At 41.0% G+C, this 27,162-nt stretch overlaps 1 protein-coding gene and 1 pseudogene across 4 annotated transcripts; one reads left to right on the top strand and one right to left on the bottom strand.

Annotated features, from left to right (window-relative positions):
* Positions 1-1,649: 1,649 nt before the first annotated feature.
* Positions 1,650-13,596, bottom strand: AKAP17A (A-kinase anchoring protein 17A). Of its 2 annotated transcripts, none has more exons than XM_081003951.1 (5): positions 13,444-13,596; positions 10,786-11,946; positions 8,034-8,182; positions 5,122-5,362; positions 1,650-3,533 (listed from the first exon to the last, which is right to left on the bottom strand). In XM_081003951.1, exons 2-5 carry the CDS (start codon positions 11,569-11,571, stop codon positions 2,637-2,639), a joined length of 2,073 nt encoding a protein of 690 aa, XP_080860077.1. In that variant the 5' UTR covers positions 11,572-11,946; positions 13,444-13,596; the 3' UTR covers positions 1,650-2,636. The 2 variants fall into 2 exon arrangements, with proteins under 2 accessions (XP_080860077.1, XP_080860078.1); XM_081003952.1 differs by lacking the exon at positions 13,444-13,596 and adding an exon at positions 13,348-13,367.
* Positions 13,597-20,310: 6,714 nt separating this feature from the next.
* On the top strand, positions 20,311-27,044 carry LOC308476065 (P2Y purinoceptor 8 pseudogene; annotated as a pseudogene). 2 transcript variants are annotated; one of them, XR_013991642.1, is made up of 3 exons: positions 20,311-20,496; positions 22,825-22,974; positions 25,306-27,044. The product of XR_013991642.1 is annotated as a P2Y purinoceptor 8 pseudogene (transcript). The 2 variants fall into 2 exon arrangements; XR_013991643.1 differs by lacking the exon at positions 22,825-22,974.
* Positions 27,045-27,162: the final 118 nt, after the last annotated feature.

The following is a 27,162-nucleotide window of genomic DNA, read 5'->3' on the forward strand; positions in this document are numbered from 1 at the left end:
CAATGCATGATTTTGGCTTCAGGCATGATCCCTGGAACTTAACAACATGCAAGTTGCAGGCTTACTGTATGTTAAGTTCAGAGAGAAAGTGTGCTGAGCTTCAAAGCTGCATGTGGATTTGATCCCTAGTTTCTTTGATACAAGTCCAACTACCCCATGTTCTTCTGATGCATGTGTCAAACTACAAACATTAAAATTAGTGGGCTGAGGGACTAAAGCATATTTTATTAGTGAGCTACTGTTTTGGATGTTCTAATTCACTCTGACTGTTTAAAAACGGCCTTGTTCTCTAGCTCCATTTCATCAATCTACATCTGTATGCCAGACATGGCTCTAATCTGCATCTGGTTATGCAACATTGTGCACATTACTGTGTGAAGTGGATGGAGTGGGTTTTAGCTGGTAAACATGCTCATTTCATTCTAAGAGAAAATTCTCGCCTGAATTAGGTAACACTCAATATTAGAACTGCCGGAAAAACCACCAGTGTCACAAATTGTTTTCTGCAAAAAAAATGCAATGTGCGAAAGTAGCTATGTTCATGACGATACCTTTTAAGAACCTGGCCCAATTAGCCTGAGGGCTAGAAGTTCACAGCTAAATTTGTGTTAAGAGGAGTATCTCTTTTAAAGCCATCAGAGATGGCAAAGGAAAAAAAGGCTAAGTGAGGGTGAATTCATCCAAGGCTATTTAGGTCACAAGAAAGCCACAGCGGTTATGTGGCAGCTATTCTCAAAAAACATTTTTTAAAAACCCTGTAATTTAAGATGTTGCTTTTAAGTTCATAGCACAGAAACCATAAAGTGTGTAGAACACTGTCAGCAGTGCTTGATCTTGGATATGCAGGTGCACAGATGTTCTCAAACGCAAGCATGGCTAGAAAATTTGACTGAAGCATTAAGATACCTATTATCCACCATCAAGGGGCACACATGGAACTCTGGAGTATTTCCTGTGCAAGTGCAAACTTGACCAGACTCCAGAAGACTATGAGGTGGCTTCTGGGCAGATAGCAGGACTTCCCTAGCCTGCTCTTACCACTGCAGCCCATGTGCCCCTAAACAACCACTCACAAGGGTCAGGGGGTCTTGCTGTACTACAGCTAACATGATTGAAAAAGTAAACTATGGCAAAGTGCTGTGAGTAGGTTGAACAGCTTCACACAGAAACAGAGCACTTGAGGTCCTGTCCCCCAAACTTTCAAATTTGTGAAATTCTGGATGCAAAAAAAACAAAACAAAAAAAAACCCGTGAGCAAATAATATCTGAAATCCTTTGACCCCACAGTTTAGGTCAGATCATGCTTCAATGTAGATACAGCTACATTAAACTGAAATGCCACGAAAAGTATTAAATATTACATACAATAAGATCAAGGCATCGTTGGAAATACAGAAACAAAAAGGAGATTTCTAGTATTATGCCAAAGGTCAAATGTGACCTCAGGGAAAAAGTTTTTGTGCAGGAAATAAAACAAAAATCTTCATCAATGTGAAAGAACAGCGGGAACGTTCCTGCTTCTGGGAAGAGCAAAACAGCAGATAAGAATGAAATTATCTTGTAAAAGGGAAGTAACTTTAAAATAGAACCACTTTATGTTAAGGATTCTGCATAATCAGTTATTAAAACAAAAGACAAACCAATTCATATTTAACGGTGTATATATCTTTTAATGTACCGAAATACGAAACAGTAATTTGGGTTCACTGGCAATGGCTTCTGTGGTTTTACCATTAAATGGTAAAAAAGCTGGTTTTGCACTGCAACATTAATATTTTGGGGAAATTCCCGAGCTTCATTTTCAGAAGCAAAGATATTATTTAAAAAGTTACTTAAGAGAAAGTACAACTCTGAACCTGAACGTAGCACATAAAAATAATTTAGCAGGAAGGCCCCTCTTTCAAAATAGACACCTGTGAAATTGCATGTAGAAGAATATTTCAACCAATGGTTTGAACAAAGAAAAGGTCAAATGTGAATACTAAAACTACAGCAGCCTGTGTATCTGCTTTCCAAAGGCTCCAAAACCATGGCATATTTCCTTCAAAATGGAACAAAATCTGTAAAGTAGCAAACACAATGTCTATTCGGGCGCTGTAACAATCTATCAAGTTTGCAATTGTCATAATAGCAAAGAAGGCATCACAGCAGTGTATAAAAAATATGGTTGCATCTAGCACCAATTAAGATAGCAAAAAATCCTGGATGGAATTACTTATTTCCTGTGAATCAAGTAGGTCAACGTGTCAAGTTTACATTTCCTTTCAGAAACATACACATGCCAGTCTCTAAACAAAAGATTGCTGTGGCTGCAATCATTAGAAATGAAAAAGGACCCAATAATTTTGAAAATGAAGTGACATGCTGAATGCCTAATTAGGCTGGTTATCACAGAAAAAGCGTGAGCAAGAATGATCAGAATTTATAGCACTGTAGAAAGCCAACACATTGCTGACAGATAAAAGAAGCCCCCAAAATATTTCTGAAAAGCGCACCTATATGTATTGGACTCCATAAACTAAATTCAAGTAAAAAAAAGAAGTCCCAATCAGTTTTCTTTTCCTCCCTGGACCGAATAACGAGAGCTCCACTACAGTCCTTTCTGAGATAGCCCTTACAAAAGGCCAAGTCCTGCATTACCTACTCCAAGTGCTTCTTTGGTTGCTCAAAGATCTCTTCCGGTGCTTTTGTTTCTTGCTTGTGCTCTTGTGGCCATGACTGCGCCCTCTTTTATCTTCCTTCCTCTCTCTGCTTAAGGATCGCCTGTGCCGTGCATATTCCCGACTTAAGCTCCTCAGGCCAGGACTGCTCCCTTTCGCAGAGTATTTCTTATGGAGGCGCCTTTCTTTCCTACATTTTTCATCATCGCTACTCAAGTCTCTTCTGTGCCTGCTTTTTTCAGTCTTATCCTTGCTATGATGGTTGCCCATGTCTCTGCACGAGCGAGTCTTCCCCTTGCTCGGCTCCCTATTGCATTTGCCTTGCTCAGACAGCAAGTCTTTCTTGCAGGTGTTCTGCTCACGGTCTGGGGTGGTCTTGTGTTGCTGATTTGTAGGAATGCATGAAAGGACACCTGAACTACTTTCATCGGAAACGGTGTCCCTGTTACTGACATTAATCTTAGTGTCTTTGATGAGAACATCCTCATGCAGGCTTCCATTTAAGTACTTTGGCTGACTGCTCACACTTTCATTAGCCTTTATGCTGCTAGGACAGAGCTGCATCGGTTTGGCTAAAGGGGACTGCATGGAAGTAGATGCAACAGAATGGGGAACACCCACCAGCGCTTTCAAAGGCATAGGCTGCAGTGCATTAGCTTCACTCTTCTTCAGATGGGTTTCTTCTACCTTCTTATTCATGAGGTTGCTCAACAGTTTCTCCCTCAACTCTCTTTCTTTTCTCTGCAGTCCAAGAGCTCTCTCTTTTTCTTCCTCTACCCGTCGGAGTTCAGCTTCTTGCAGCCTCCTCCTTTCTTCCAAGTGCTGAAGGCGGATTTTTTCCTCGTTGTGCTCCTGTTCCATAAGCTTTATTGCCTAAAAAGATAGAGAGAAGAGATTTCCCTTAGTTCTATATCAAATACACTCATTCCATGGCAGGGTCAACGTTGCACAACTTCAGAGAACTGTTAGAAGGGAAACTATTCCCCAAAAAGGGAACTACACAGACCACAAGTAGGCAGGCTGCATCCCACAGAGACCTTCCCTACAGCCCAACTCAATACGCCCCATCAGCCCAACAAACAGATATATGCAGGGAACACAATTTACATAGGTAGAAAGGGCTTCCTCCACCTTTCCCTTTACCGCCTATTGCAATAGTGCTTTCCTCAGCCTGCCAAACAGCTGTCTGATGGGCTGGGGGAGCACGTTGCCCAAGCCAATGAACTGGAGAAGGGGGAGGCATGTGATAGGACCTCTGCCTATCATGTCCCTCGTCTCTCTTGCTGCTCAGCTGACTGGCACTGGGAGGAGCTGAGAATTCATGGACAATGGGTGTGTGTACCCATTGGGTTCGCTGAAAGAAAGGTTTGTGAGCTTGCATGTGAGTGTGTGTGCACTCCACCCACCAAATGCAACTCTCAGGGCCAAAAATAATTGCCCATCTCAACACTCACCAACACACTAAAGGACAGAACCGTAGCAGATTTACTGCTTCTCATTCTTAAATTGCTAATGCAATCCAGCAGCCTTTCTGAAATAGGTTAAAAGCAGATCAGTTCCTAGGAAACAAGTCTGAACAACCCAACGAAGAAGCTCAAAAGGACCGAAAGATAAACTCTACTTTATACTGATCAACTTTTGCAACAAATAATTTTGCACTGTTGACAACTTGGTGACATGAAGACTTTAAGATTTAAGAAAGGCTTGAGATTAAGGAAAGTCGGAACTTTATTTTAGTTTTTATTATTCTCCTTGAATGAATTGCTAGATTTTCCTAGGATTTCAAGTCTCTGTAAATTACTATTCAGGTCCTAAATAAATTTATAAGCAGAGTTATCTCATGAAACTGACAAATTGTTATTTGTGCCACAGAAGCAAAATCAGTGTCCTAAACCCGGCAAATGAGCACAAGCTATACATGAAAAGGTCCTTGATACAAACACATAACAACCTTCACTCCTCAAATGCAACAACTGCATTCTTGTGAACTCAGAAAAGCCTTTGATGCAGCAAGCTTCATGACTATCCCAAGGCTGGTCAATGATCCCTTACTGGAGAAACTAAGGTAATGGCACTGGATAAAGGGAGACACAACTCCCAGGTCCTTTGCATGCTTCCTGGATACAGGTTTTAGTCCCTTTTGCACAGATTGCATCACACATTGGTTCAGCTTTATGATGTTGGAAAACACAGTAGCCTATTTGTCCCTCAAACAGGAAAGAGGAGTGAAGACAGGGTTGGGCCTAGCCAAAACACAAGATAACAGCAAAGTGCTATGAGCATTATTTAAAATGGAGTAACTGAAGAGGCATCATTATAAAATAGAGAGAAGAAATCCGTGTGTGTGTGTGTGTGTGTGTGTGTGTAATTTATCAAATCCTCACTTATAAGCTGCTGGGGGTTTTTTATACTGCTTTCCCATGCACACATGTCCAAACCTTAAAAACAAACAACCAGTTACCTTCGCTCTGCTCAGCAGTTCAGCAATTAATCGAATAGACTGAAGGTTTCTCTGAGCTAAGAGAAGCTTCCTCTCTTCAAGCTTTATTTTCTCTTGTAGTTTTTTTTGCTCTTCAGCTTGTATTTTTTCAAGCCGCTTTTTGTTTCTACGAATTTCACGATCCTTTTGTTTCTGCTCTCTTTTGCGCAATTTCTCTTCTCTCTTTCTCTCTCTCTCCAATTCCTCAAGTTCTTTCTGTTTCCTAAGGATAAAGATTGCAGTTAGTCGCAATAGGTACAATTTTAAAGGGTTTTAAAGAATTCTTCAAACAAACACACGAAACTACTACTAACAGCTTCAAATTCATTTGGAGGTTAAACCTCACCAATTTCAAAGGACTGCTCCAAGTTAAGGATTGAAGTCTTACAAAACAGAAGTAAGAAACAAAGCCATATTGAGCACAAAGCAACATTTCTAAATATTTTCCCAAGCCACAAGAAGAAGGTAAAACAGAACTGATACTATTTTGATCATTTGATGGATAAGAACGTGGTATCAAGAACACCATGAATCACCATGAATTTGTTAAGTCTAATACACATTAACAGAATTGGCCATTAAAACACCTGTTTTCATCAGGAAGGTGGTAATGCAAGGTGTGAGAAGAACTGCTCACATTCTGATATGCTGTGGATAGATGCCATGCCTTCTATCTGGCATAAAGCTAGCTCTGCATCAATAGGTTTGGGTGTAATTTCTGCAGCTAAAGCCATCAGTCTGCAAGAGCTGTGCTATTAACATCTGTAGTGATGAAATGCTTTGAGAGATTGGTTCTTCAACATCTTAGGACATGTTTTCCACCGGATTTTGATGAACACCAGTTCGCTTATAGGAGAAATAGGTCAACAGATGATACCATAGCCACAGCTTTTCACCTTGCAGCGAGTCATCTGGAGAGACCGGAGAATTATGTCAGAATGCTGTTTCTTGAATATAGCTCGGCTTTTAATACCATCCTTCCGGACATTCTTATTAAAAAACTGAGGGACCTGGACCTTTCTTCTACCATCTGTGATTGGACTAAAGACTTTCTGAGGGATCGCACACAAATAGAGGATTGGGCCTGTTACATCTACCTCTCTGAAGCTCAGCACTGGCACCCCACAGGGATGCGTGCTGAGTCCCTACCTGTACTCGTTGTATATATGACTTTATCTGATCCGATCCATCTACTGTAATTATTAAGTTTGCAGATGATACCACCATAATGGGTCTAATTACAGGTGGAGATGAATCAGCGTATAGGGAGGTTCAAAAAGTCTCGACATGGTGCCTAGAGAACAACTTGCACCTAAATAACAGTAAGACAAAGGAGATGGTGTTGGACTTTTGGAGGAAGAGAGGGGAACTAGCCCCATTGTATTTCAGGGGGGCTGTGTGGAGATAGTCTCTTCCTTTAAATTCCTGGGAGTCTACCTTAGTGAAGACCTCACTTGGAAAATCAATACAACCCGGGTGGTTAGGAAGGCCCAACAGAGACTCCATTTCCCTCAGGGTCTTGCGAAAGAAAAATGTCAAACAAAAACTGATTATCTCCTTCTACCGGGCCACAATAGAAAGTATCCTTTCATACTGTATTACAGTGTGGTACACTGGTTTTACAGCCACAGACAGGAAGTCCCTACAGAGGGTGGTGAATACAGCACATGACATCATGGGCTGTCCCCTGAGTTTGCTAGATGACATTGCAGGAGACCGCTGCCTCAGGAGAGTGAGGAAAATTCTTAGGGATGACTCACACGACGGCCACCACCTCTTTAATCTCCTACCTTCGGGCAGGAGATACAGAAGTATAGTCAGCCGCACCAACAGGTTAAAGAACAGTTTTTATCCATGGGCTGCTGAATGGAAAAAAATAGTAGTGCAATTGACTTCCGACAAGCACACAGAGTGCGAACAAGACTGCGTATATGGGGGGGTGTTTAATTTCACTGCACACAGGTGGTGTAGTGACAATAAAAGTTTATTATTATTTTTATTGCAATAGAACACTGCCAAGAGTATCAAAGAGCTACTGAAAGCCATTTGATGCTATCCATATTCAAAACAGAACCACTGAAATCAGTGGACTTTATTTCAATGGGTGTCCTCTGAGTATGACTAAATGGTATCACCCCATGGTCTAGAATCATGGAATTAAACATATTTGGTGGCATATTAATTATCTCCAACCACAACCCAACAAAGTATACCAGCCTTATTCGTAACATGCTCAGTAACACTTTGATAAATAAGATGCTCAAGAGAAATGTACAGAGTAACCATTCACAACAGTGCAGTGTCAATGGAACTGCTCTGAAGTAATTTCATCAAAGACTGCAGCTTGGTGTTCTATCAGAAGGTTTAAACAGATTGTACTAGAGCAGGGGTAGCCAACATGGTCACTCCAGATTTTGTGGAGCTATAAACCCTTGTCATCCCAAACTACTAGCCATGCTGGTTGGAGCCAAAGGGAGATATAGCCCAACATCATCTTGAGATCACCACGTTGGCTACTCCACAGTAGACCTACAGGAGCTTAACTAAAGACACATATTAACAGGATCAAGTGTGTTAAGCTTAATTAGCAGAAAGGCCTTGTTCAGAAACTGTTATTTTCTTAGATTGATTTTACTCTCAGAAGCAACAGTGAACAGTCTATTGTTGTGCTTTCTAGATGAATAGTAGCATTTTCCAAAAGGTTATATCAAACACCCCAGTGCATGGCTTCTTAATGTAAACATTTACATAAAGCAAAATACAAATGGTTTACAATATTCAAAACATCTCTGAGTAATAAACTGCCCAAAATATAAAAACAGAAATAACTATGTTACATTTTACAAGTTAAAAAACGTTAACAGAGTTTGTTATTTCTTAGGAAGGAAGCGTACCTTTCCTCCTCTTTTTGTCTTTCCTCTGCTTCTTTTTCTTTACGTTTTTGTTCTTCTCTCTGTTTTTCAAGCTCTTGGAGCTTCTGCCTTTCAAGCTGACGTTTCTTAATTGAAGCATCACTCAGGTGTTTTGTTGAATCAAATGAAACCTTTTACAGACACAGAACAAAAAGTATTCACATTAAAGTACACAGACAGATTTTTAAGTGTTCCATTTGATTTCACTGTGCATTTTAGAATGGAACACTTATGGTTACCAGTTACAGAAGCTTGAAAACTAAGCCACATCAGGTCTGTCCACACTAGTAAACACTCTAATTTAATGTATATTATCACAGTTAAGGATATTCATTCCTAACCTTTAACAGTCCTGAACGACAGTGGTTCTCATATTTTGCCGCAGTGTGCCTCCTTAAGTAATTATCAAAAAAGCCTTGCAAGATTTTTGAACTGTAAATGACAGGCTTCCTAGTGTTTACTTGTCCTTTACTCAGTAGGAAGAACAAGCAAAAGGGACGCCCAGAGGACATTATTGACTAGGTGGCATGTAAATACAATTCCAATTAATCCACCCATAAAATGGGAACACTGAAAGATTCCAATGTTGAATGCATCATTATTCAAAATGCTCACATAAGACTTTTTATTACAGTTGCAATGGACTGCATTCAAAAGGAACACAAAGGTTGCATGCCTGAAACCATATTGCAATGCAGATAACAGTGAATTCCCAGTAATTGATGGGCTGATTCAACTATTTTCCTAGATGTCCACTCGTACTGTTAAAACCACTAACTTACCCACATGCCTTTCTAGTTAAACTGAGTATCTGCTGACTAGATAAATACTGTTACTTCTAAATGCAAACTCTAATTTCACATAGAGTTTACTCTATTCTTTAACAGAACATATTAAACAGGGAATTATATACTATTAAAAAAAATCAGCTGGAAAAATAAACATAAATAATGCCAGAACAATTGCTCTTCTTTTCAGTGTTATGATTACATGAATGGCAAAAAAATCATGATTACATGGAATGGCAAAATAACTTTCATTTTAAATTGGGAATTGCATGATATAGTGTATGAACCAACCAACCATCTGTTACGATACTGAAGCAATGCAGCCGCGAGCTGCTGGTAGCTTGAAAGCAAAACATAATGGGAATGTTGGGACTGTTCCGTGGGAAAAAGAGGGACAGTCAATTCACAGTGCAGAGGGCACCGGAATTAGCTCAGAGTGTAATATGAGCTGTACAGGAAGTACAGGAGGAGTTTGTCTCTCGACTGCTGGAGCTTTAAGAGAGCAGTCATGTTTTCTGTAACACTGCAAAGACAGAAATAAAGGCATGTAAATACGTTTCTGTCTATCTCTTTCCCCTGCCTGGGGGGGCAGGAAAGAGGGGGTGTGTTCTTCTCACTCTGAGAAGGATCGCCTATCGCGGCCTAGCCTGTATCCTGCTGGGGAATGCAGACAGGGAGGTCAACAGGAGATCAAGCCGGGTGCCTGGAGAGTGGCCAGTTTCTCCTGATAAAGGCTTGATTCCCAACACCATCAGTCTCTCACAAGACAACTTTAGCATATTTTCTTATGTCACTCCTACTCTCTGTTCCCACACGCAGCAGAGCCCTATTTGGGTGTTCATCTCCCCAATGCAATTAGAATAATATAAGGGAGACTGGAGACACAGCAGTTAGTCCAGCCCCCATCATGTCCCCATACCAGGCTCCATGCCCTTCTACTTCCCTGGATGGTGAATATGTGCAGTGGGGAGCTTGCTTTACTCATGAGATCCATGTGCAATTTAGAATCATGTAGAGTTTCAATCCCATAGGGAACCTCTATGAATGAAGCAAGCTCTCTGCTACAGATATTTCCATCCCTACGTTGAGATGGGGAACAAGGGTAGGCATAGGTGAGCACTAGAAGGTGAACACTAGAATATAATGGAGAAGCAGCTAGGCAACATGTCCCCACTCTCTCTAGTGTGTGAAACAGCATGCTTCGATAGGGCCTAGGAAAAGGGCACGAACTTCAAAAAGTAAGCACAGAATGAAGTACAGGAAGCAATGCAAAAGGCAATTCAGAAGGATGCCACAAAGTACTCAGGTTTAGAAAAAGACTGGGTATTCTTTTAATGTATTTTTTGAGATCATCTGACTTAAAAAAGACTATGGATGAGATCAAATGTAGGGTAAGTGGGCATCCACACAGGAAACAGGGCTTCCCTTCCTATCCTCCCACTACTGGAGCAGATTTTTTTTAGGGGGGCAGGGATGCTGCTGAAGGAGAAATAAGAAAACCAGAAGCACTTTTGTGCAAGTGGATTTCTGCTGCACAAAGAGAAGCTGCACTGGCAGCTGCTCTATATATTTAGTCTTTCAGATGTCTGCTACATCATTACAATTCATAAACTGTATACCCATATCTTGTTATGAACTAGTGACAGCACATTGCCCCAATTCATACTTCACAGTTACTATAATTTGTGACATTTTCTTGGCGAGCTGCTCCTTCTGTCATATTCAAAGTTACATTCCCCACACCATTTAGTTGGGCAATGCTTTGGGTACCATTTGTGGAAAGGTGGCATACAAATGTTTAAAATAAATGCCTCTAAAGGTTCACTATGGGGTGCATGCACCTAAAACTGGTAACTTAAGAACCAGCTCATCAAAATATAAAGGAAAAGAACATGCAATGTTTCTTTGAAGAATTTTCTACTAGGAACAGCTCAAAAGTATCTCACCTTTAAGTTACAAGCCACTGCTTTGCCATCTTCACCTTTGTACATCAGCTTCATCCCTCGTAAAGCATTCATAGCCTTGATGAAACCTGCATATTCCTCATACTGAACATAAGCTTCAAAATTCAAATGGCCTCCAAAACTGAACGTATGAAAGTTTCTGCCAGTCATTTCTTCCCTATACGGGTCCAACATGGGTATGTCCACATTCCGTATTTCCCCAAATTTACTAAACACTTTAATAAGAACTTCTTCACTTGGTTTTTCTGAGCCAGAGTCTTTCAGCGCAAACCATTTACAAGGCAAGCCCTCCAGATGAATAGTGTCTGGCCTTTCCCCTGGCAGAGTTTCATTCATATCTTTTGCATCACGAAAAAAGGAGTCCCAGTCATGTCGAGTAGGAAAGTCAATTTTGTATTCTGCAGCACGGACTTTTAAAATGTCTGAAAAGCCACTAAGTTTTATAGTTTTGCCATCCAGGCATGCAAGGAAGGATTTAACCAGACTCTTATTTTCTACCTCTCCTTCAAAGCGGATGAAATCCATGGTGCTTTTAGATATCCGCAAGGTTGAGAACTGATGTGTTTGCACCATTCCTTTCAGCCTTTCCATCACTTCCCAGTTTGAAATAGACTTCCCAGGCTGCTTTAACTGAGGAAGTGCCACACTGATGGTCATTTTTGTAATGGGCTTAAGGTATAGCCCATAAGGAGAACAAAGCTCCACTGCTTCTGATGTGTCATGAACTATTGTAGCAGCTGCCATAGCTACAAAAAGGACAATAAGCATACAAGGGATAGTAGGCTTATCTGTGATTTAGACACTGACAGAAAGTGGTTCCTTTCTTAGAATAAATGATCATTTTAACAGTTTCCTGAAAGCAGCATTCAAAGGCTTAAGAACAAGTCCTCTGTTAAAATTTATCAAAACAATATATAGAGAGTCCACAACAAAATATTATGCTCTTTCCTAATCACACTGCACTTCTGTGCTCCAGCTTCAAGCAGAGAAACTGCAAAGCTGTGTGATGGGTACTAAGAAGGAGTGTTTAAGAAGGAGAAACTGAAGATGCAGAGAAACAGCTGTAGTCTTTTGCTTCAAATTCATTGCAGGTTGTTTGATGCATCACAGAGATGAATTCGAGTGGATACAGAAACCAGAAATCTGTAAATTGAAACAAATGAATTAAGAGTCTTACTTTCCATCCTATTAAACCAAACACAGGATTATTTTCAGTTAATGAAGCACTGAAGAGCAACAAACACCTCAAAGCCAAAGTTACTATAAAATGATTTCTGGGAAAGTATTAAGTATAGCATGTAAATTATATATTTGCTATGTAGAGCAAAATTTACAAACTATTGTTACACAGTGAGAATACATCCAACTGACAAGTACTGCAATCCTAACCCTGTCTATTCAGAGGTAAATCCTACTGAATTAAATGGGGCTTACTCTCAGGTAAATGGGGTTAGGACTACAGCCTAAGTTGATAATATTTTCATTAGCATTACCTGTATGAAACATAACAAGTTTCAGCAACCCTAACTTAGAAATTAACTACAACAGTTAAGATAAAAAGAGAATTTACTAAATTGTCATCCAAGTTAATACTATTTTACTGTTTGTAAAAGGTGAATAAATATATTCTACTTTCAATTACTGTAACAATTAATTTAACACCATAAAATTAAATTATGCAACTACATAATATGATTGCATGCTGGTCAATGGGGAAAGCAGGAGAATGTAAGGAGAGTCATGCTGGGTCAGGCCAAAAAGCCTATCTAACCCAGCATTTTGTTTCCGACAGAAGCCAGCCAGATTGTCTCCTGGGAGCATGAAGGTGACAGCTACCTCCAGTTTGCTCCCAGTATTCAGTGCACACTCCCTAAAACGCAAGGAAGAAGAAATTGGGCAATGTATTGGGTAGGCCCCACTTTTCAGGCTGGTGCTCAAGAAGGGTTCCAGGTCCGAAACAAAGACTGACCGCACAATATGCAACACAAGGAGTGTGTGTTGTACTAAGGCCAGCGAGAGAGACCTGGGTTCACATCCACCCCCACCTGGCCCTGGACTAGAAAACGGCTCTAGCCTGTCAGTGCTGCTGTGAGAATGAAACCAGAGGAAGGCTTATTGATGCAAACCCCCAAAATGTATTTTCTATGGTTAAGTTTTTACCTCTATCTTCAGTACATTTTATTTTATTGCTACAGCTAGTGGCTGATGCAAATAAAGATTCTTCCCATTCTGACTCCAGAGGAAGGGCAGGGAAGCCTAGTGGCCTGAGCCCCTGGAAAGGAGGGCGCAGGTGAAAGGAGCCTGGTGAAAGAAAGAAAGAAAGAAAGAAAGAAAGAAAGAAAGAAAGAAAGAAAGAAAGAAAGCCGACGTCGTGCTGGGGCTGCAGGCTTAGAAAAAGGAGCTGTTGGGGGGAAAGGGGGGGGCCGATGAGCACAGAATAGAGAACTTGAGCGGAGGACATTCGCTTATTTCGCAGGCGGGGCGGTGGGCTAAGTGCCACAACGGGCCCGAAGGCAGGCTGGCGTCTCCCGCACAGACACGCACCCAGGAAACGTGTCGGTCCTGACACACGCACAACAGCACACACGCACTGTGGGCGACTGGCTACAGGCGGAGCGGTGGGCGAGAGGAGGCACCTACCGCGCGCCGGGTCCTTGGCACATCTGGCCTCCGCCAACCTGAGGAGGAAGGACCAGCCCCGCGCCGCCGACGCCCGTCTTCTTCCTCCTCCTCTCCAGGGTAACCCGCGGTCGCCTCTCTCTCTCCCTCTCTCTCGTCCGGTCTCCCGCGCACGCGCGCACCTCACCGGCCTTCCCACAGTGCCCAGCGCCACCAAAACAAAAGCACTTCCTCTTCCTCCGAGATAAACGAGGGCGGGCACGTAGGACGCCCGCTATAGAGAGAAGGGAATGCCCTTATAAGGGCTTGGTGCACACAGAGAGACGGCGAGCATGGAATGTAGAGGGACACGCGTGATGCGCACTTCAGGTTTCAAGACGGCGAGGGGAAAGTTTTCTGAGTTGCTCGCGGGTCGGCGGGACGCGCGGCTCCTCCTGCATGCATGCATATATGCGGCAGAGAAGAAGGAATAATTTTGGGTAGCTAGAGCTTCAATTGCATTGTGATGCGTGTTTTGTCTTGGGATTATTAATAATAAAAAAAATCAGTCTCAGGTCTCATCTTACAGATTCATAGAATTGGAAGAGGGTCCGCGGGTCATCTAGTCCAACCCCCTGCAATGCAAGAATCTCAGCATCCAATTTGAAAGCAACTTTGTATGTCCCTCAGCCAGCCTGACGCTCAATACAGTATTAACAGCGGGCTATGATCTTGCTTTTCTTTAATTCTCAATCATACCGTTCTCTAAATTTGAAGCATCGTGGCAATGGATCGCGTTTGCTTTAGAATTTGCACCGGTGGGACTATTATTATTTTTAAGCCATTCATACAAAGCAAGACCGCAATTAAAAGGAGTACGGATGCCTTTTTTTGCTGCTAGTAGTCTGCAATTTTTTGATTCTGAGTGAGTGGGATCGCGCTGGTGTCTAAGGACAGCTGCGATATATAAATAAATGTAAGTTAAAAAAACAACAACACGACTTCCTAGATTCAAATATCGTATTCTAATCGATGGGAATTTGTCACTTCCAAGGAAAGCTGCAAGAATGATTTTTCCAAAGTTAGACCAGGTATTCCTCCTGTTGAGGCAAAGATACGTTACAAAGATACTTAAAATACTGTATATAAATCTATGGAACTAAGATCATAGAGTTTAAAAAGAATTGGGCTTCCCAACCGTAGAAAAATCTCTGTCTTCCTGGCGTTACATCGTTAAAGGTGGGCTGCCATCTAGTGGTTCAGTGCGAATTTTCAACGTATCATGTCAAGCGAAGGAAAAGACATTGAGACTACTCTTGTTTTAAAATTTCCTATTGACCATATAGTGGGTTTTTAAAAGAAAACTAGACAATTTTTTATGTGAGAGAGCTGAGTTGTGATAAATTCAGCAGCCAACTCCACATAAAATCTGACCCATGTTGACCGTGACATACAGCAGTGTCAACGTACATCACACTGAATAAGGGTGTACTTACTTAATTTTATTTCTAATTATATCTCACTTTCTTCCAAGGAGATCAAGGTGGCATACATGATTATCTTCTACAACAGCTCTGTGAGGTAGGCTAGGCCAGAGCTTTCCAAACTTTTCATGTTGGTGACACACCTTTTTAAACCTGTATCACTCGTGACACAGTAGTTCAGTTTTACTAGCAAACCGGAGGTTATACTAACTCCTTTTCAGCCTCTGGAGGAATGCAGGGAGCATTTGCGCGACACACCTACACACTGCAGCCAACACACAAACGTGCCGCAACACACAGTTTGGAGAGCTCTGGGCTAGGCTGACAGATGGTGGCCGGCTTAACGTCACCCAATGAGCTTCATGGCTGAGTGGGGATTTGAAGCCCGGTCTTATTCCATGTGTGTGCTTTCATGTGCTTTAATAGCGGCTGTGTTTGGACCATTAAGACCAGCATGGTGCTTTTCATTATATGACAGCTCATAAGTAAACTCGCAAGCTGTTTCCACTGACCAGTATTAGTTTTGCTGAAATGGCAAAACTAACTGGAAAGCTCAGAAATCAAGATGGCAAGAAATTAAAAAAGAATGGGAAATGTTTATTATGTGTTTACAAAAGTATTGTAAACAGGTTAATACATTGGCAGGATTTTAAGAAATAATACAGGAAAGTTGAGGTAGAAAAATAATTTCAAGTAGAAATGATATGCAGTTGAAAAGGAAATTTAAGGAACCCGGGGGTGGGGGGGAGGGAAGTCAAGAGATTCCCTTTGGATTTGATATTGTTTTTGTGTATATTTTTCTTTGGTTGTGGTTGTTGTTTGTTTTTTATTTTTGTTATTTCTGTTGAAACTTCAATTAAAATATTATTTTAAAAACAAACAAACCAGTATTAGTTTGGATGATGTATATTGAATATAATAAATGCCTCATTAAGGGAAGTTGTGCTCCATTTGGCTTAGAAAGTGAAAGCACTACTGAAGTCCCTTCCTTAGATCCTTATGATCAAGGTGACTAGAGGCCAGAGTCTAGCCTTCCTTTCCTAGACCAAATGGTTTAGCAGACTGTGGCCTGCCCATGGTGTCTATTTCTTTCTCATATGCAGGTCATCAAGCAAGTATGTAGATAACAAAAAGCTTAAATCAGTTCAGACTCATTTCCCAAGAAGAATAGACTATTCTAGTTCCCCATATTGACATCTTACAATTATTCCTTTGCAAATAAAATTCTTGCCAGACTACATCTGTCTCTGATTGTGTGTGCTTTTTAAAAACCAAATTGTACAAAAATTGCTCTGTCCACAAGCTCTGACTTCACCCCCCACCCTATTTAAAAATACTGTCCAGATAGTTGAGAATGGCTTGCCACTTGCTTCACTCTTTAACATAGTTTTTCAGTTACCTGGGAGTAAGTTCCATTTGACATAATAGGACTTACATTTTAGTAAACCCCATTGAATAAGCATATGGCTGATTATATTGCATGTTGTTAAATACACCATTCAGTAAAACTAATTTATTACATTAGAACTCCACTAGAGGAAGCTGTTTCCATGAGATTAAGCTTTGAGGAAATCTTAACTTCTTGAAGCTGTTTCATAGTCTTAGACTCAATTTACAGTTGGCAAAGGAAACATTCAAAAAAGAAAAATAGGTCTATCAATGGCTATTACCTGTGACAGCTAAATGTCATATAGTCAATAGTAGCATATCTTTCAGTACCGTCTATAGATAGAAAGCAAAATTCTTGAATTGAACTTCCTTCCCTTGTTTCGTCTGTGTTACATTTTAGATTGCAATCTACTCAGGGCAGCAACCTGTTTTGCTGTGCAGCGCTATACTTGTCTACTCAGAAGTAGGGTCATGAAAAGGTCTGCAGAATAGGAGAGGAGGGTAGCTTCAGAATTGGGTGGAAGGTGGAAAAGGTGCAAAGAAGTTGCAATGTGTGGGACGAGGAAGATGCTGGATTGTACAAAAGGAGGAGGTAAAAACAGAAGCAAAATGGGGCTGGAAAACAAAAAAAAGAGAAGCAGTGTCAGAATAAGGGGTTGGGAAGGTGAAAAGTGAGCTGAGTAATTGCATGGGGTGGGAAGAGGAAGCTTTAGGAAGTTAATGTGGGGGAAAGGTAGGGCGGCTGGCGAGCAGAGGAAGCAGGGGTGCAGCCCCTAGTTATAAATGCAATTCAAGTCCATTGCTAAAATTGCCACTTTTCAGGGTTTATCCAGCTCCCACTGGTTCTTTAGAAGTTAAATCTAGTTTGTCAAGTACAGTATGTTGAAAGATGTTAGAACATCACTATTTCCCTCACAAAAGCACAATATAGATCTCTGTCAGCAACTATTAGGGAACGTTCACTAAAAATTGTGGCAAGATTTTTGAGTGACGCCATGAAATTACATCACCATTAAGAGCCATTTTCGTACCTCATGATGTCTGGAAAGTTTTATCCTAAAGTATCCCCTACTATCGAAACAAAATAAAAAAAATCCTTCAAGTAGCACCTTAGAGACCAACTATGTTTGTTATTGGTATGAGCTTTTGTGTGCATGCACACTTCTTCAGATACGTATCTGAAGAAGTGTGCATGCACACAAAAGCTCATACCAGTGACATACCACACGAAAGTTCATACCAATAACAAACTTAGTTGGTCTCTAAGGTGCTGCTTGAAGGATTTTTTAAATTTTGTTTCGACTATGGTAGACCAACACGGCTATCTACCTGTATCTCCTACTGTGTTTCGTTAACTGTGTTGTGTTCTGATCCACGTATATAATGTACTTTTTCTATGCCAATAAAGGAGATGATTGATTGATTGATTGATTGATTGATTGGGGAAAATGTACATTAATGGTATTTAACACTGAGGTATCTATCTTATATATAAAGCCCAATAGCTCTCTGTTATGTTGGCAAGGGTGCCAAATTATAGGTACATACAAACATATGTGGTGGAAACGTCGACAAATTTTTGAAGGAAGCTTCTACAGAGATCAGATTACAGCTCAGACAATTCCAATAACCCCAGTTTTAGACTTACTGTATATACTTAGACTGTATATACTTCAGATATGGACCAATTAAAAAGTAAGGAATTAATAACACATTTAGTAATAGCAGTTAGAACAGTAATAGCCAGCACTTAGAAAACCTTGCAATTAATGAATATTGATCACTGGTGTAAAATAGTCTGGCAAAAAGCCATAATGGAAAATGTATTGCAAAAAAAATAAAAATGAAGGTGGCAAGGGGAGAGAGAAAAACGATACTGTTTTTTACACTGTGTGGTATGGTTTTATTAAATATACAAATGAAACAATACATGGATGAGAAATACCTACAGCATATTGCAATATGGCATACATAAGCAGGCACTGCTCATTAGCTCACTTCTACAGTTCTATTTTCTGAGTTGATTTATTGAAGAATTCATTGAACTGGTTTACTGTAATAACTTTATTATTATGTACTGTAAAACAATATGTTTAGTATTTACCCTCCCCCATGACCCATTTTTTTGTCAGCCGTGTCATGTTTCATGATTTATGTGTGTACAATTTTGTAAAAGAAGAATATATATACACACAGAGAGATTTTTTTAAAAAAACAACAACGGTGTATAAAATTTATGAAATAAAGAATACATGACTGTGCTATATTACCACTCCTCTTTCCTACCACTTCACAGCCATACTCTGCTCACACCTAATGCATGCGAAGTCTGGGCCACTGCAGTCACCACTTTTCCGTGTGTGATGTTGCATCCCTGCAACATCCTGGGTGCTTTTCTGACACCTTTACTGCTGCAATGGCCTTTCCCTTAATCCTATATGTTTCATTTTTGCCTTGCACACTAGTGGACTGTGCCTCTCATTTTAGCTGTTGGGAAGTGAAGGGGTGGGGAAAGAGACCACAACCAGTTGGGAATGCCCCGGCCACTGAGTGCGTTATTATTCAGAGTGCCGTCAGACCACAATGGAAATATAGACAATTTGTAACATTGCTCAGGTTCTGCTTTTGGGGTAATGTTTGAAGAAATGCATTGTCCTTACAACTTTCTTCAGAGTTCATTTCTGAGCATTTTGGCACACTGTATTGAATGAAGGTATTAATTGCAGATCTGAATAATTTGCAACTTCCAAACCAAACACAGCCTAGCAGACTTAATATTATGGCCTGCTCGATGGCTGGCAACTCCTCTCTTTTTTCAGTTCTCAACAGGCAACACCAGGAAGCTGTTTAGGCCCTTGGTAGCTTGTAGTCCAGTGGTGTACAGGGTTGATTTAGTTGGCTTGTGAGCAGCCCAGTTCCCAAAGGTAGAAGGCAAACATCCGTCTAATGTTGCCCCCATGAAACCCCTTTCCTTGTGTTTTTAAATTGCTTTAACCAGGGCTCTTTTTCAGCTGAAACTCATACTCAGTTCCAGTACCTCTCAGGTGGGTGCCATTGCTATTAAAAGAGAACAAGGGAGATGTTCATAGTGAGTTCTGGCACCTCTTTTTCTAGAAAAAAAATAGCACTGTAACCTGTCCTGGGATGTAAGAAATCTAATGCAATAAATATCTCGACATTGCAAGGAAGCTGGTGGCTCAAACACCAGTACATCACAGAATCACAGATTTGTAGAGTTGGAAGGGAGAGTGGTGGTCATCTAGTCCAACCCCCTGCAGTGCAGAAATCTTTCACCCAGCATGGGACTTGGATCCATGACTCTGAGATTAAGAGTCTCATGCTCCACCAACTAACAAAATGTGGTCTGTACTAGCAAGGAAAAACTTGACACACCATCTACAGATATTAAGAGGAACACCTGAAGTGAGACTCCATGTAGTCTTGCGAAGACTGTGGTGTCTTTCTGATATATGGTTTATTTACACATGCGTACAACCTGAGCTTGCGATAGCGGGGGCTCACAGCATTAACACCCCACAAGTTTCTCCCATTGCCAAAGCAGCCTTACATCAAAAAGAAATCCGCCATGGCTCTCTGACCGTCTGCTGCATTTTTACAGACGGCCACTTATTCTCGCAGTGCTCACATTCTAGCCAACTGCAATCCTAAGCAACTACTCTCCTTCCAACCCTGGTCTTTGTCCTGCTAACTAACTCAGAGCTGGAGGAGGGGCTCCTCCCATTTTTCCATCAGGCACAGAGCCCCTCTCCATAGCTTTCGTAATGGACCATTGCCTTTCCTTTGACTTTGGACAATAGCTGATCTCCCAGGTGATTTCCTGAACACAGGAAGCTGGGTTGACCTGTATTTTAACACTTTGCTAAATCAAATATCCGGCATCCAAGAATTAAAAGGGGGTTCCAGGCACTCCACAAACTCATAGCAATACTAAGGGACAAAGCAAAAAATGACAGGGGTAATTGGGCGTAGTTATTTCCGCTTCTTCTTTTTTTTTTGGCGTGTGTTCTTTTTAAAAACAAACTTGAACCATGAGGATAGAAGATCCTGTTCTCCATGCAATATGTGTTATTTTTGTGCGCAAAAGCATGAACATGAAAAGGAAGTAGGTGTTGCAATATACTCTCTGGAGCCAGCGTCCAGACACTTGAGACAAAATTTGAACCTCAAACCTTCACAGCGGCAGATGTGAATGAATAAACAGGTAAACTAATTGGTTTTTTTTCTTTTTTAAAAAAGGTAACGGAAGAAGCAATCATTTTTACTAACAGGCTTAATTTATTATACAGTATTAGTTTTGACTGCTATTTCTTTTTTAAAAAACTATTTACGTGTAGTGTATTTACGATTAAGTGTATTGCAAAGTCTAGCTCTGTTACTCAGAAAGCTGCTTTGGATGGAATTCAGTTGCCAAGTTATTTAACTAGAAGGAGAGCATGTACAATGAACATTGAAGGAATATAAAAGATGAGTACGTATATGTTCCAAACATATTTAGTGTATGTGCTTCTGGGTAAGGGGTTTCTGTGTGTAGTAGTAGTAGCAACAGGCTAATATATATCTATTTATATGTATGCAGGCATCTGGATGCTTGTGAATTTTTACCAGACACAAATTTACCATCCACTTGGGTCAATTTCATTCCCAGAGTAAATAGCTCTTCCATACATTAGCAAGCATTTTGCATTAACTGTGATAATTTCACTCATTAACATGACAAATTCTCTTTGAGAAAATATGCCTTTTTGAGAACAGAATTTCTCAACACTATACAGTAGTACCTCGGGTTACAAACACTTCAGGTTGCAAACACTTCGGGTTACAAACTCCCCTAACCCGGAAGTAGTACCTTAGGTTGAGAACTTTGCTCCAGGATGAGAATGGAAATTGTGTGCCGGCAGCACAGCAGCAGCGGGAGGCTCCATTAGCGAAAGCGCGCCTCAGGTTAAGAATGGTTTCAGGTTAAGAACAGACCTCCGGAACGAATTAAGTTCGTAAACCGAGGTACCACTGTACTGCAGGTTTAAGGACCTTAGATAATTTCTGTCAGTCTAAGGAAACATAATAATTTCCCTAAACCCCACCACCTAGCAAGATCTCTGAATATTTATATGCATTGGATAATGCTTATTGTGCCCCTCCCACAGTTTTAAAAGCATCCCAAAAGTATGCTAGATTCTTTCTTTTTTAAAGAGCTTATTTGAAATTCAGGGGCGTGCTTGGGGAAGAACAGTTAATAATACAAATGAGGTCAATGGACATTCATTACCTCTAGTTTACATGTCCCAGAGAAAGATAGGGAAAAATTCTGATTTGCAGGAAAGGATCTCCCATGAGCCTTTGCAGTAATCCTGAGGTGCACAAGCTTACTAATTGTTATGTGGGCATCTTAGCCCTCCAATGCAACTCACCTTTAAATACAGCATGGGGTTTGGTAGTTGTTCTCTCCACACACCCAGTTCATCAGGAACTTGGAATTGGATTGGATGGGCTTCCTCTGTCTACCTGACCAAAGAAGATGTCTTGCCAGGCGTATCAGTGGATTGGTTTTATTTCACACTGTTTAATTTATACCAGGAGTCCGTAAGAATAATCTTCCCAATCAGAATGACATGCAATCCTGGGGAGGGAAGAAGAGGAGAACTGGCAGCCATCTCTTGCAGTTGGCTCACTAACTGGCTTTACTAAACTTAGTCTGTAAGAAGGCAAAAGCCTCTCACCACCATGTTTGCTCCGAGCCTCCTTTTGTGGCACACTGTGATTGGGAAGGCACTGGTTGGTTGGTGGTTTTACAGGGGAAAGATATCTGGAAGATTGTGACTAGTGGTGTGGCTGTCACTTCTGTAGGGCTGCCCCATATCCATAGGCAACGTGATGCGAGTACCTCAGGCAGCAGATGCTGGGGGGAGGGTAATGTAGTATCTGTTCCTCCTGACCCATAACCATTCTCCTTTATTGGAGGATAAAGCGGTGTGTGAACCATGCGGCTTGTCCTCTGCTACCTAAGCTAGCCTGCTGCCCTCAGGCGCAAAGGTGGATGCTGTCCTGTCACCAGTGCTGAAATGAGATTCAGTGGCCAGCCCGCTCATCTTCTATATATGGAAAGGTGTAAAAGGGGTGCTATTTTGTTTTGGCCTGACCCTATCAATGCTTGATGTAGGGACACCATGTGGAAGGTTGAATGACATGAGGGAGGTACACACATCCCTCCCATACATTCATGAGCGTTGGCATGCATGTACTGTATCTTATTTTTATTTGTTTTATTAAAATATCGACATCTCACTTTACAGCGTCCTCACCATGGTGTTACCCTAGCACTGAACATGTAGGTGGAATTACTTCTCAAGGGTGCATGTTGGCACACAAGGCTGGCATGTACAATCCTACTCCCACCATGTATTTATGAATGCAATATGTGAGATGGGCATGTGCTACTCATGGCAGTGCCATCAGCTCCCAGAGAGCTACTGGAATTGAAGCAAAGCTCTGGCATTGTTCCATTCTTCATGGATTACTAATTTATTTCCAGGTGTAATTCAGAAGAAAATGGTCTTGAGCTTTTCAAGCCCCAAATGGTCTAGGACTGAGATATCTCATGGACTATCTTGAGCTATCCTCCTGCAGAAACCCCCGCAAGTAACTCAGATCAACTGTTCCACTGCCATTTGATGCACACCAGGTGAGCACAAGAGGCAGCTTTTTCAGCCACGGAATCTGGGCTATGGAATGTCTTCTCCAAGAAGGCCCACTTGGTTCCATTACTGCAGGCCCTTGAATTTTAAAGGTGCTGCTTATATATAGGTACAGCTTATATTCGGGCCAACACTGCATTATTATGGAATAGGATGTCCCTATTTTCATAGGAGAAATGTTGGAAGATATGAGATCTGCCCTCTGAAATGGACTGCTTCACCCTTCTTAAAGGTTGTGGTGGCTCTACCAATGGCCTTAGCTGTTAGTCATTTGAACACAGGTCATGGGGATATATTTTTTGTGCACACTCAACACTTGTAGCATTTGCAGACTCACACAAGAAGCAACTCTCAGCATAAAGCATATAAGGAAACACTTCACAACAGGAAGTGCGTGAGTGGGCCAAGAATTTCTTCAACCTCCTCTCAGGGAGCTTTTAGAGTCTCTGGAAGCAGGGCTCCCTCTTCTTTTCTTGGTTACAAAACAGCAGTGAGGAAAGACGGTCATGAAAGGAAACGTATTTCACAAGAAGTGAGTTCCTGCAAGTGAAACATACAACAGGAAAGCAAAAGCAAAGAAAACTGGGTTTATTTCCTGACTTCATCATGTCTGCAGCTACTCACCCAAACTGCTCTCATCAGTAAATACATGGTGAAAAGACAGCAAGCTGCAAAAAATGTTTGCCCCCATTTCCCCCTCTCTCTTGTGTACTCCTTGACCTCTGTATTAGCTAAAATAGCCAGCATACATTCCTGTGTATTAATCCAAAATAATACGATTCTCTTGTTTTTAGAAGCATACCTGGATCTCCAGTGTAAAATGACCGTGAGGCTGAACTTTAGGAAACAAAAAAGAAAGGGTCTTCCCTACACAGCTTCCTAGCTCAGTGAACCTATGAAATATGTACATCAGGACAGAGGAAATAGTATGCTTCTACTTCTTTGGATGATCTGAGACCAGGGTTTAATTAATATTATAAATGAGTCACTTAAGAGATTTCACGTGGCCTGTTAGCAACAGGTTTTTTAAAAATGTAACAGATTTTCTCTGGAAAGCGACAATCCGAATTAAAGGCACAGGGTGGGGAAATATAAGCTGTGAACGCATAAGAATGCAGTGTCATGTGAACAATGGAGAAAAACAACAACTTGCAAGCATGAGGTGTGCCGATCCCATTATGAACACCCATCTAGAAGCACCCTGCTCTTAAAATGGTTTCTGGTGATAATTAGCAATAAAATTTCTGAGCGTCTATTTATTTTTAAAAAATAAAATAAAATGCTGGAACTATTTATGGAAAGGAAAATCCTACACAATATAGGAAGGGGCACCTCTTGTGTGTAGAAGAGTTTTTATTTTATTTTATTGTTTTATTTTATTTGGCAAATGTAGCTCTTCATGGCATAGCACTGGGTGAATGAGAAAAGTTGCACCCACTACCAAAAGAACACGATTCTGGTCCTCTGTCAGCTCAGCTTAGATGCAGCCTCATGTTGCTGAACCTTATTAACTTCTGTAGGTGAGGATACACGTAACTGATTCATGTATGATAATAATCAAGTGTTCCTTTGGTGACAGTCCCTATAACTTCACAAACACCAAGCAAGCCTTCAGCTTCGTGCCACATTTTCCATAGCCCCTGGCTCATATATATCAATACGTAGTCTGAAGCATCATCCACGTTTCAGGTTTACCTTCTCCTGAGCGAGTCACAATAATCCTACTGAGAGATTGTGGTGTTAATTAGGATTAGAGAACTGACCAGTTGGCTATCATGGTTGAGTAACACAAACTATTCCACCTGGTCCCAACAGCACGGCATAATGGCAGAAAGTACCCATGTAAATCTAGAGAAAGGTAGGTAGTGTGGACTTGTATATGATCCCTGTAATATAATGCTTTGCCCCATCTAACTTCAGGCATTTGCTGCTGAATCTGTCGGTTCCACAGCAACAGATGTTGCCTCTCCTCTCTTGTGGAGCTGCATGTTTTTGTGCCACCTCCTGTCCATCTTCTGCAACTGCATCAGGCATCCAATTTCTCCCTATGTCATTTGCATGTTGGGGTAAACCAGATGTGATGCCATGAAGTGTGAAAATACCCAGTGTTTATTAGTAAAATGGTCCACTGCACTAATCCACTATCCCTAATGGTTATGAGCTTTTGTGGTATTTACTTTTTACATGCTTTTAGGTATCCATTTTTTAAAAAACAAAACACCACATTTGTGTAATAGACAGAGGTTAAAGTACATATATTACCATACTGCTTGCTTACAATGAAGGATGTTACATATACGTTTCCTTTTTAAATCTAGAACTAAGACTCCACCAGCTTTCAGTTCTTTTCAGAAGAAGGATGCCTCAAGATATGCCACTCATCCCAACATCGAAAGTCTTGTTCCCTCCTGTAAGGCGTGTGTCAGATGACACATGTGAGATGCTTCGAAGCTACGCACTCCAGGTCACTTTGTCTACCATCTTCTCGGTTATTGCCTGCATCAGCATCCCACTCAACCTCATCTGCTTGTGGTTCCTGTGTCGGTATTCGAGGCCTTGGACTCCCACCATTGTGTTGTGCATCAATCTGGCCCTTGCTGATTTTGTCTACAGCATGATCCTCCCCTTTCAAATAGTTTACCATATACGGGGAAACAACTGGCCCTTTGAGGATGCTCTGTGCCGTATTGTCACCGTTCTGTCCTATGGTAATGTGCACTGTTCCCTTTTGACCATGATGTGCATCAGCATTGAGCGCTACCTGGGAATCGTCCACCCTTTACGCTACAAAGCCATGAGATCCATGCGAACTTCTGTCCTGACATGCGCCCTCATTTGGGTGTTTGTCTTACTGCCCCTCGTCCCGCTCATGAAGACCAACCTAACGATTCGTGTACAAAACCTGGATATAATCACCTGCTTTGATGTTTTGCCTAAAGAGATGTTTGACGAAAAGCCAGAACGCTTCATCGCTTACTTTGCCTCTCTGGTATTTTTCTTCTTTTTCCTACCTCTGCTCATCATGGGGTTTTGCTACTTCTCAATCATCATAACACTTCTCCACTCCCCTTCTACCCAACTCAGAGAAACTAAGAAGCAGACTGTCTGTTTGATAATAGTGTTGCTACTGGTGATCACGGTTTGTTACTTGCCTCACATTATCATGTCAGTTATCCATTACGTCTTCACTATGCAGGGGAAAAAAGCATTTTATTTTGAATATAAAATTTCATTTGCAGTAGCCACCATCAATTGCTGCCTTGACCCATTGGTTTATTACTTTGGCTCCAAAGAGTTTCGGCGAAAGATACAGAAGAAGCTCTGCAGATGCGTAACTGTTGGGGTCAGTGAAAATACTCCAATCTTTTCAGAGCATGATATCCAAATAACACCAATGCAAAAAGTATTGAATAGATAGTCTGTATTGCTCTGGAATGTAATAAACGTTGCCAGTGCACTGTATTGACCTCAAGAAAAATCAGGAGCTAATTCATTGCAGAACCTCAACTGCCAAGTTACACAGAACTATTTTGCCAAATGTTTCTGGAAGATCAAATGGACTACAATTATCACACATGATACTATTTCTTTTGAGTAAAGGCAACTGATGTCAAAGTCCAGTTAGATTGGTGCAGCTGAAAGACACCTGTCTTATTAAGAGACACCTGCAAATGTAGCATGAGGAGGAAAGCATGTATTTAACCACTTTTGACTGTGCAGAATTTATGGAACAAATATTAATAGAAATATTTGGTTGAATGGAAACAAACATTTGTTAAGACTTCCTTCCTTAAATGTCACAAATTACCTGTGCCACTAAGTCACAAAAGAATGCAACTACCTGGAGTACAGATTCTCAGTAATTAGAATGATCTTGTAATTTGTTCTTTGTTATTGATGTTGATCTGACAAAGCTTTGTATGGACAAATCTTGCTATGCTGTGTAAGCACCTGAGGTGGTGCTTGCCATCTCAGGTAACAATATTGCAAGTGCCATTCTTAAATACTACATTCATATAGTTTTAATAAAAGAATGTTTATTGTGTCTGCATTCCAATCTTAAGTTAATGTTCTTCTTTGCTGTCTTTGGAATATTCAAATCTGAGATAACCATGAGAGATCAGGGTCAATTTACACAACCGGCAGAATCAAGTGACAAAACTGTTCCTGAACCA

This window comes from Podarcis pityusensis (assembly GCF_964106645.2).
Source record: "Podarcis pityusensis genome assembly, chromosome: 4".
NCBI lineage: Eukaryota > Metazoa > Chordata > Lepidosauria > Squamata > Lacertidae > Podarcis > Podarcis pityusensis.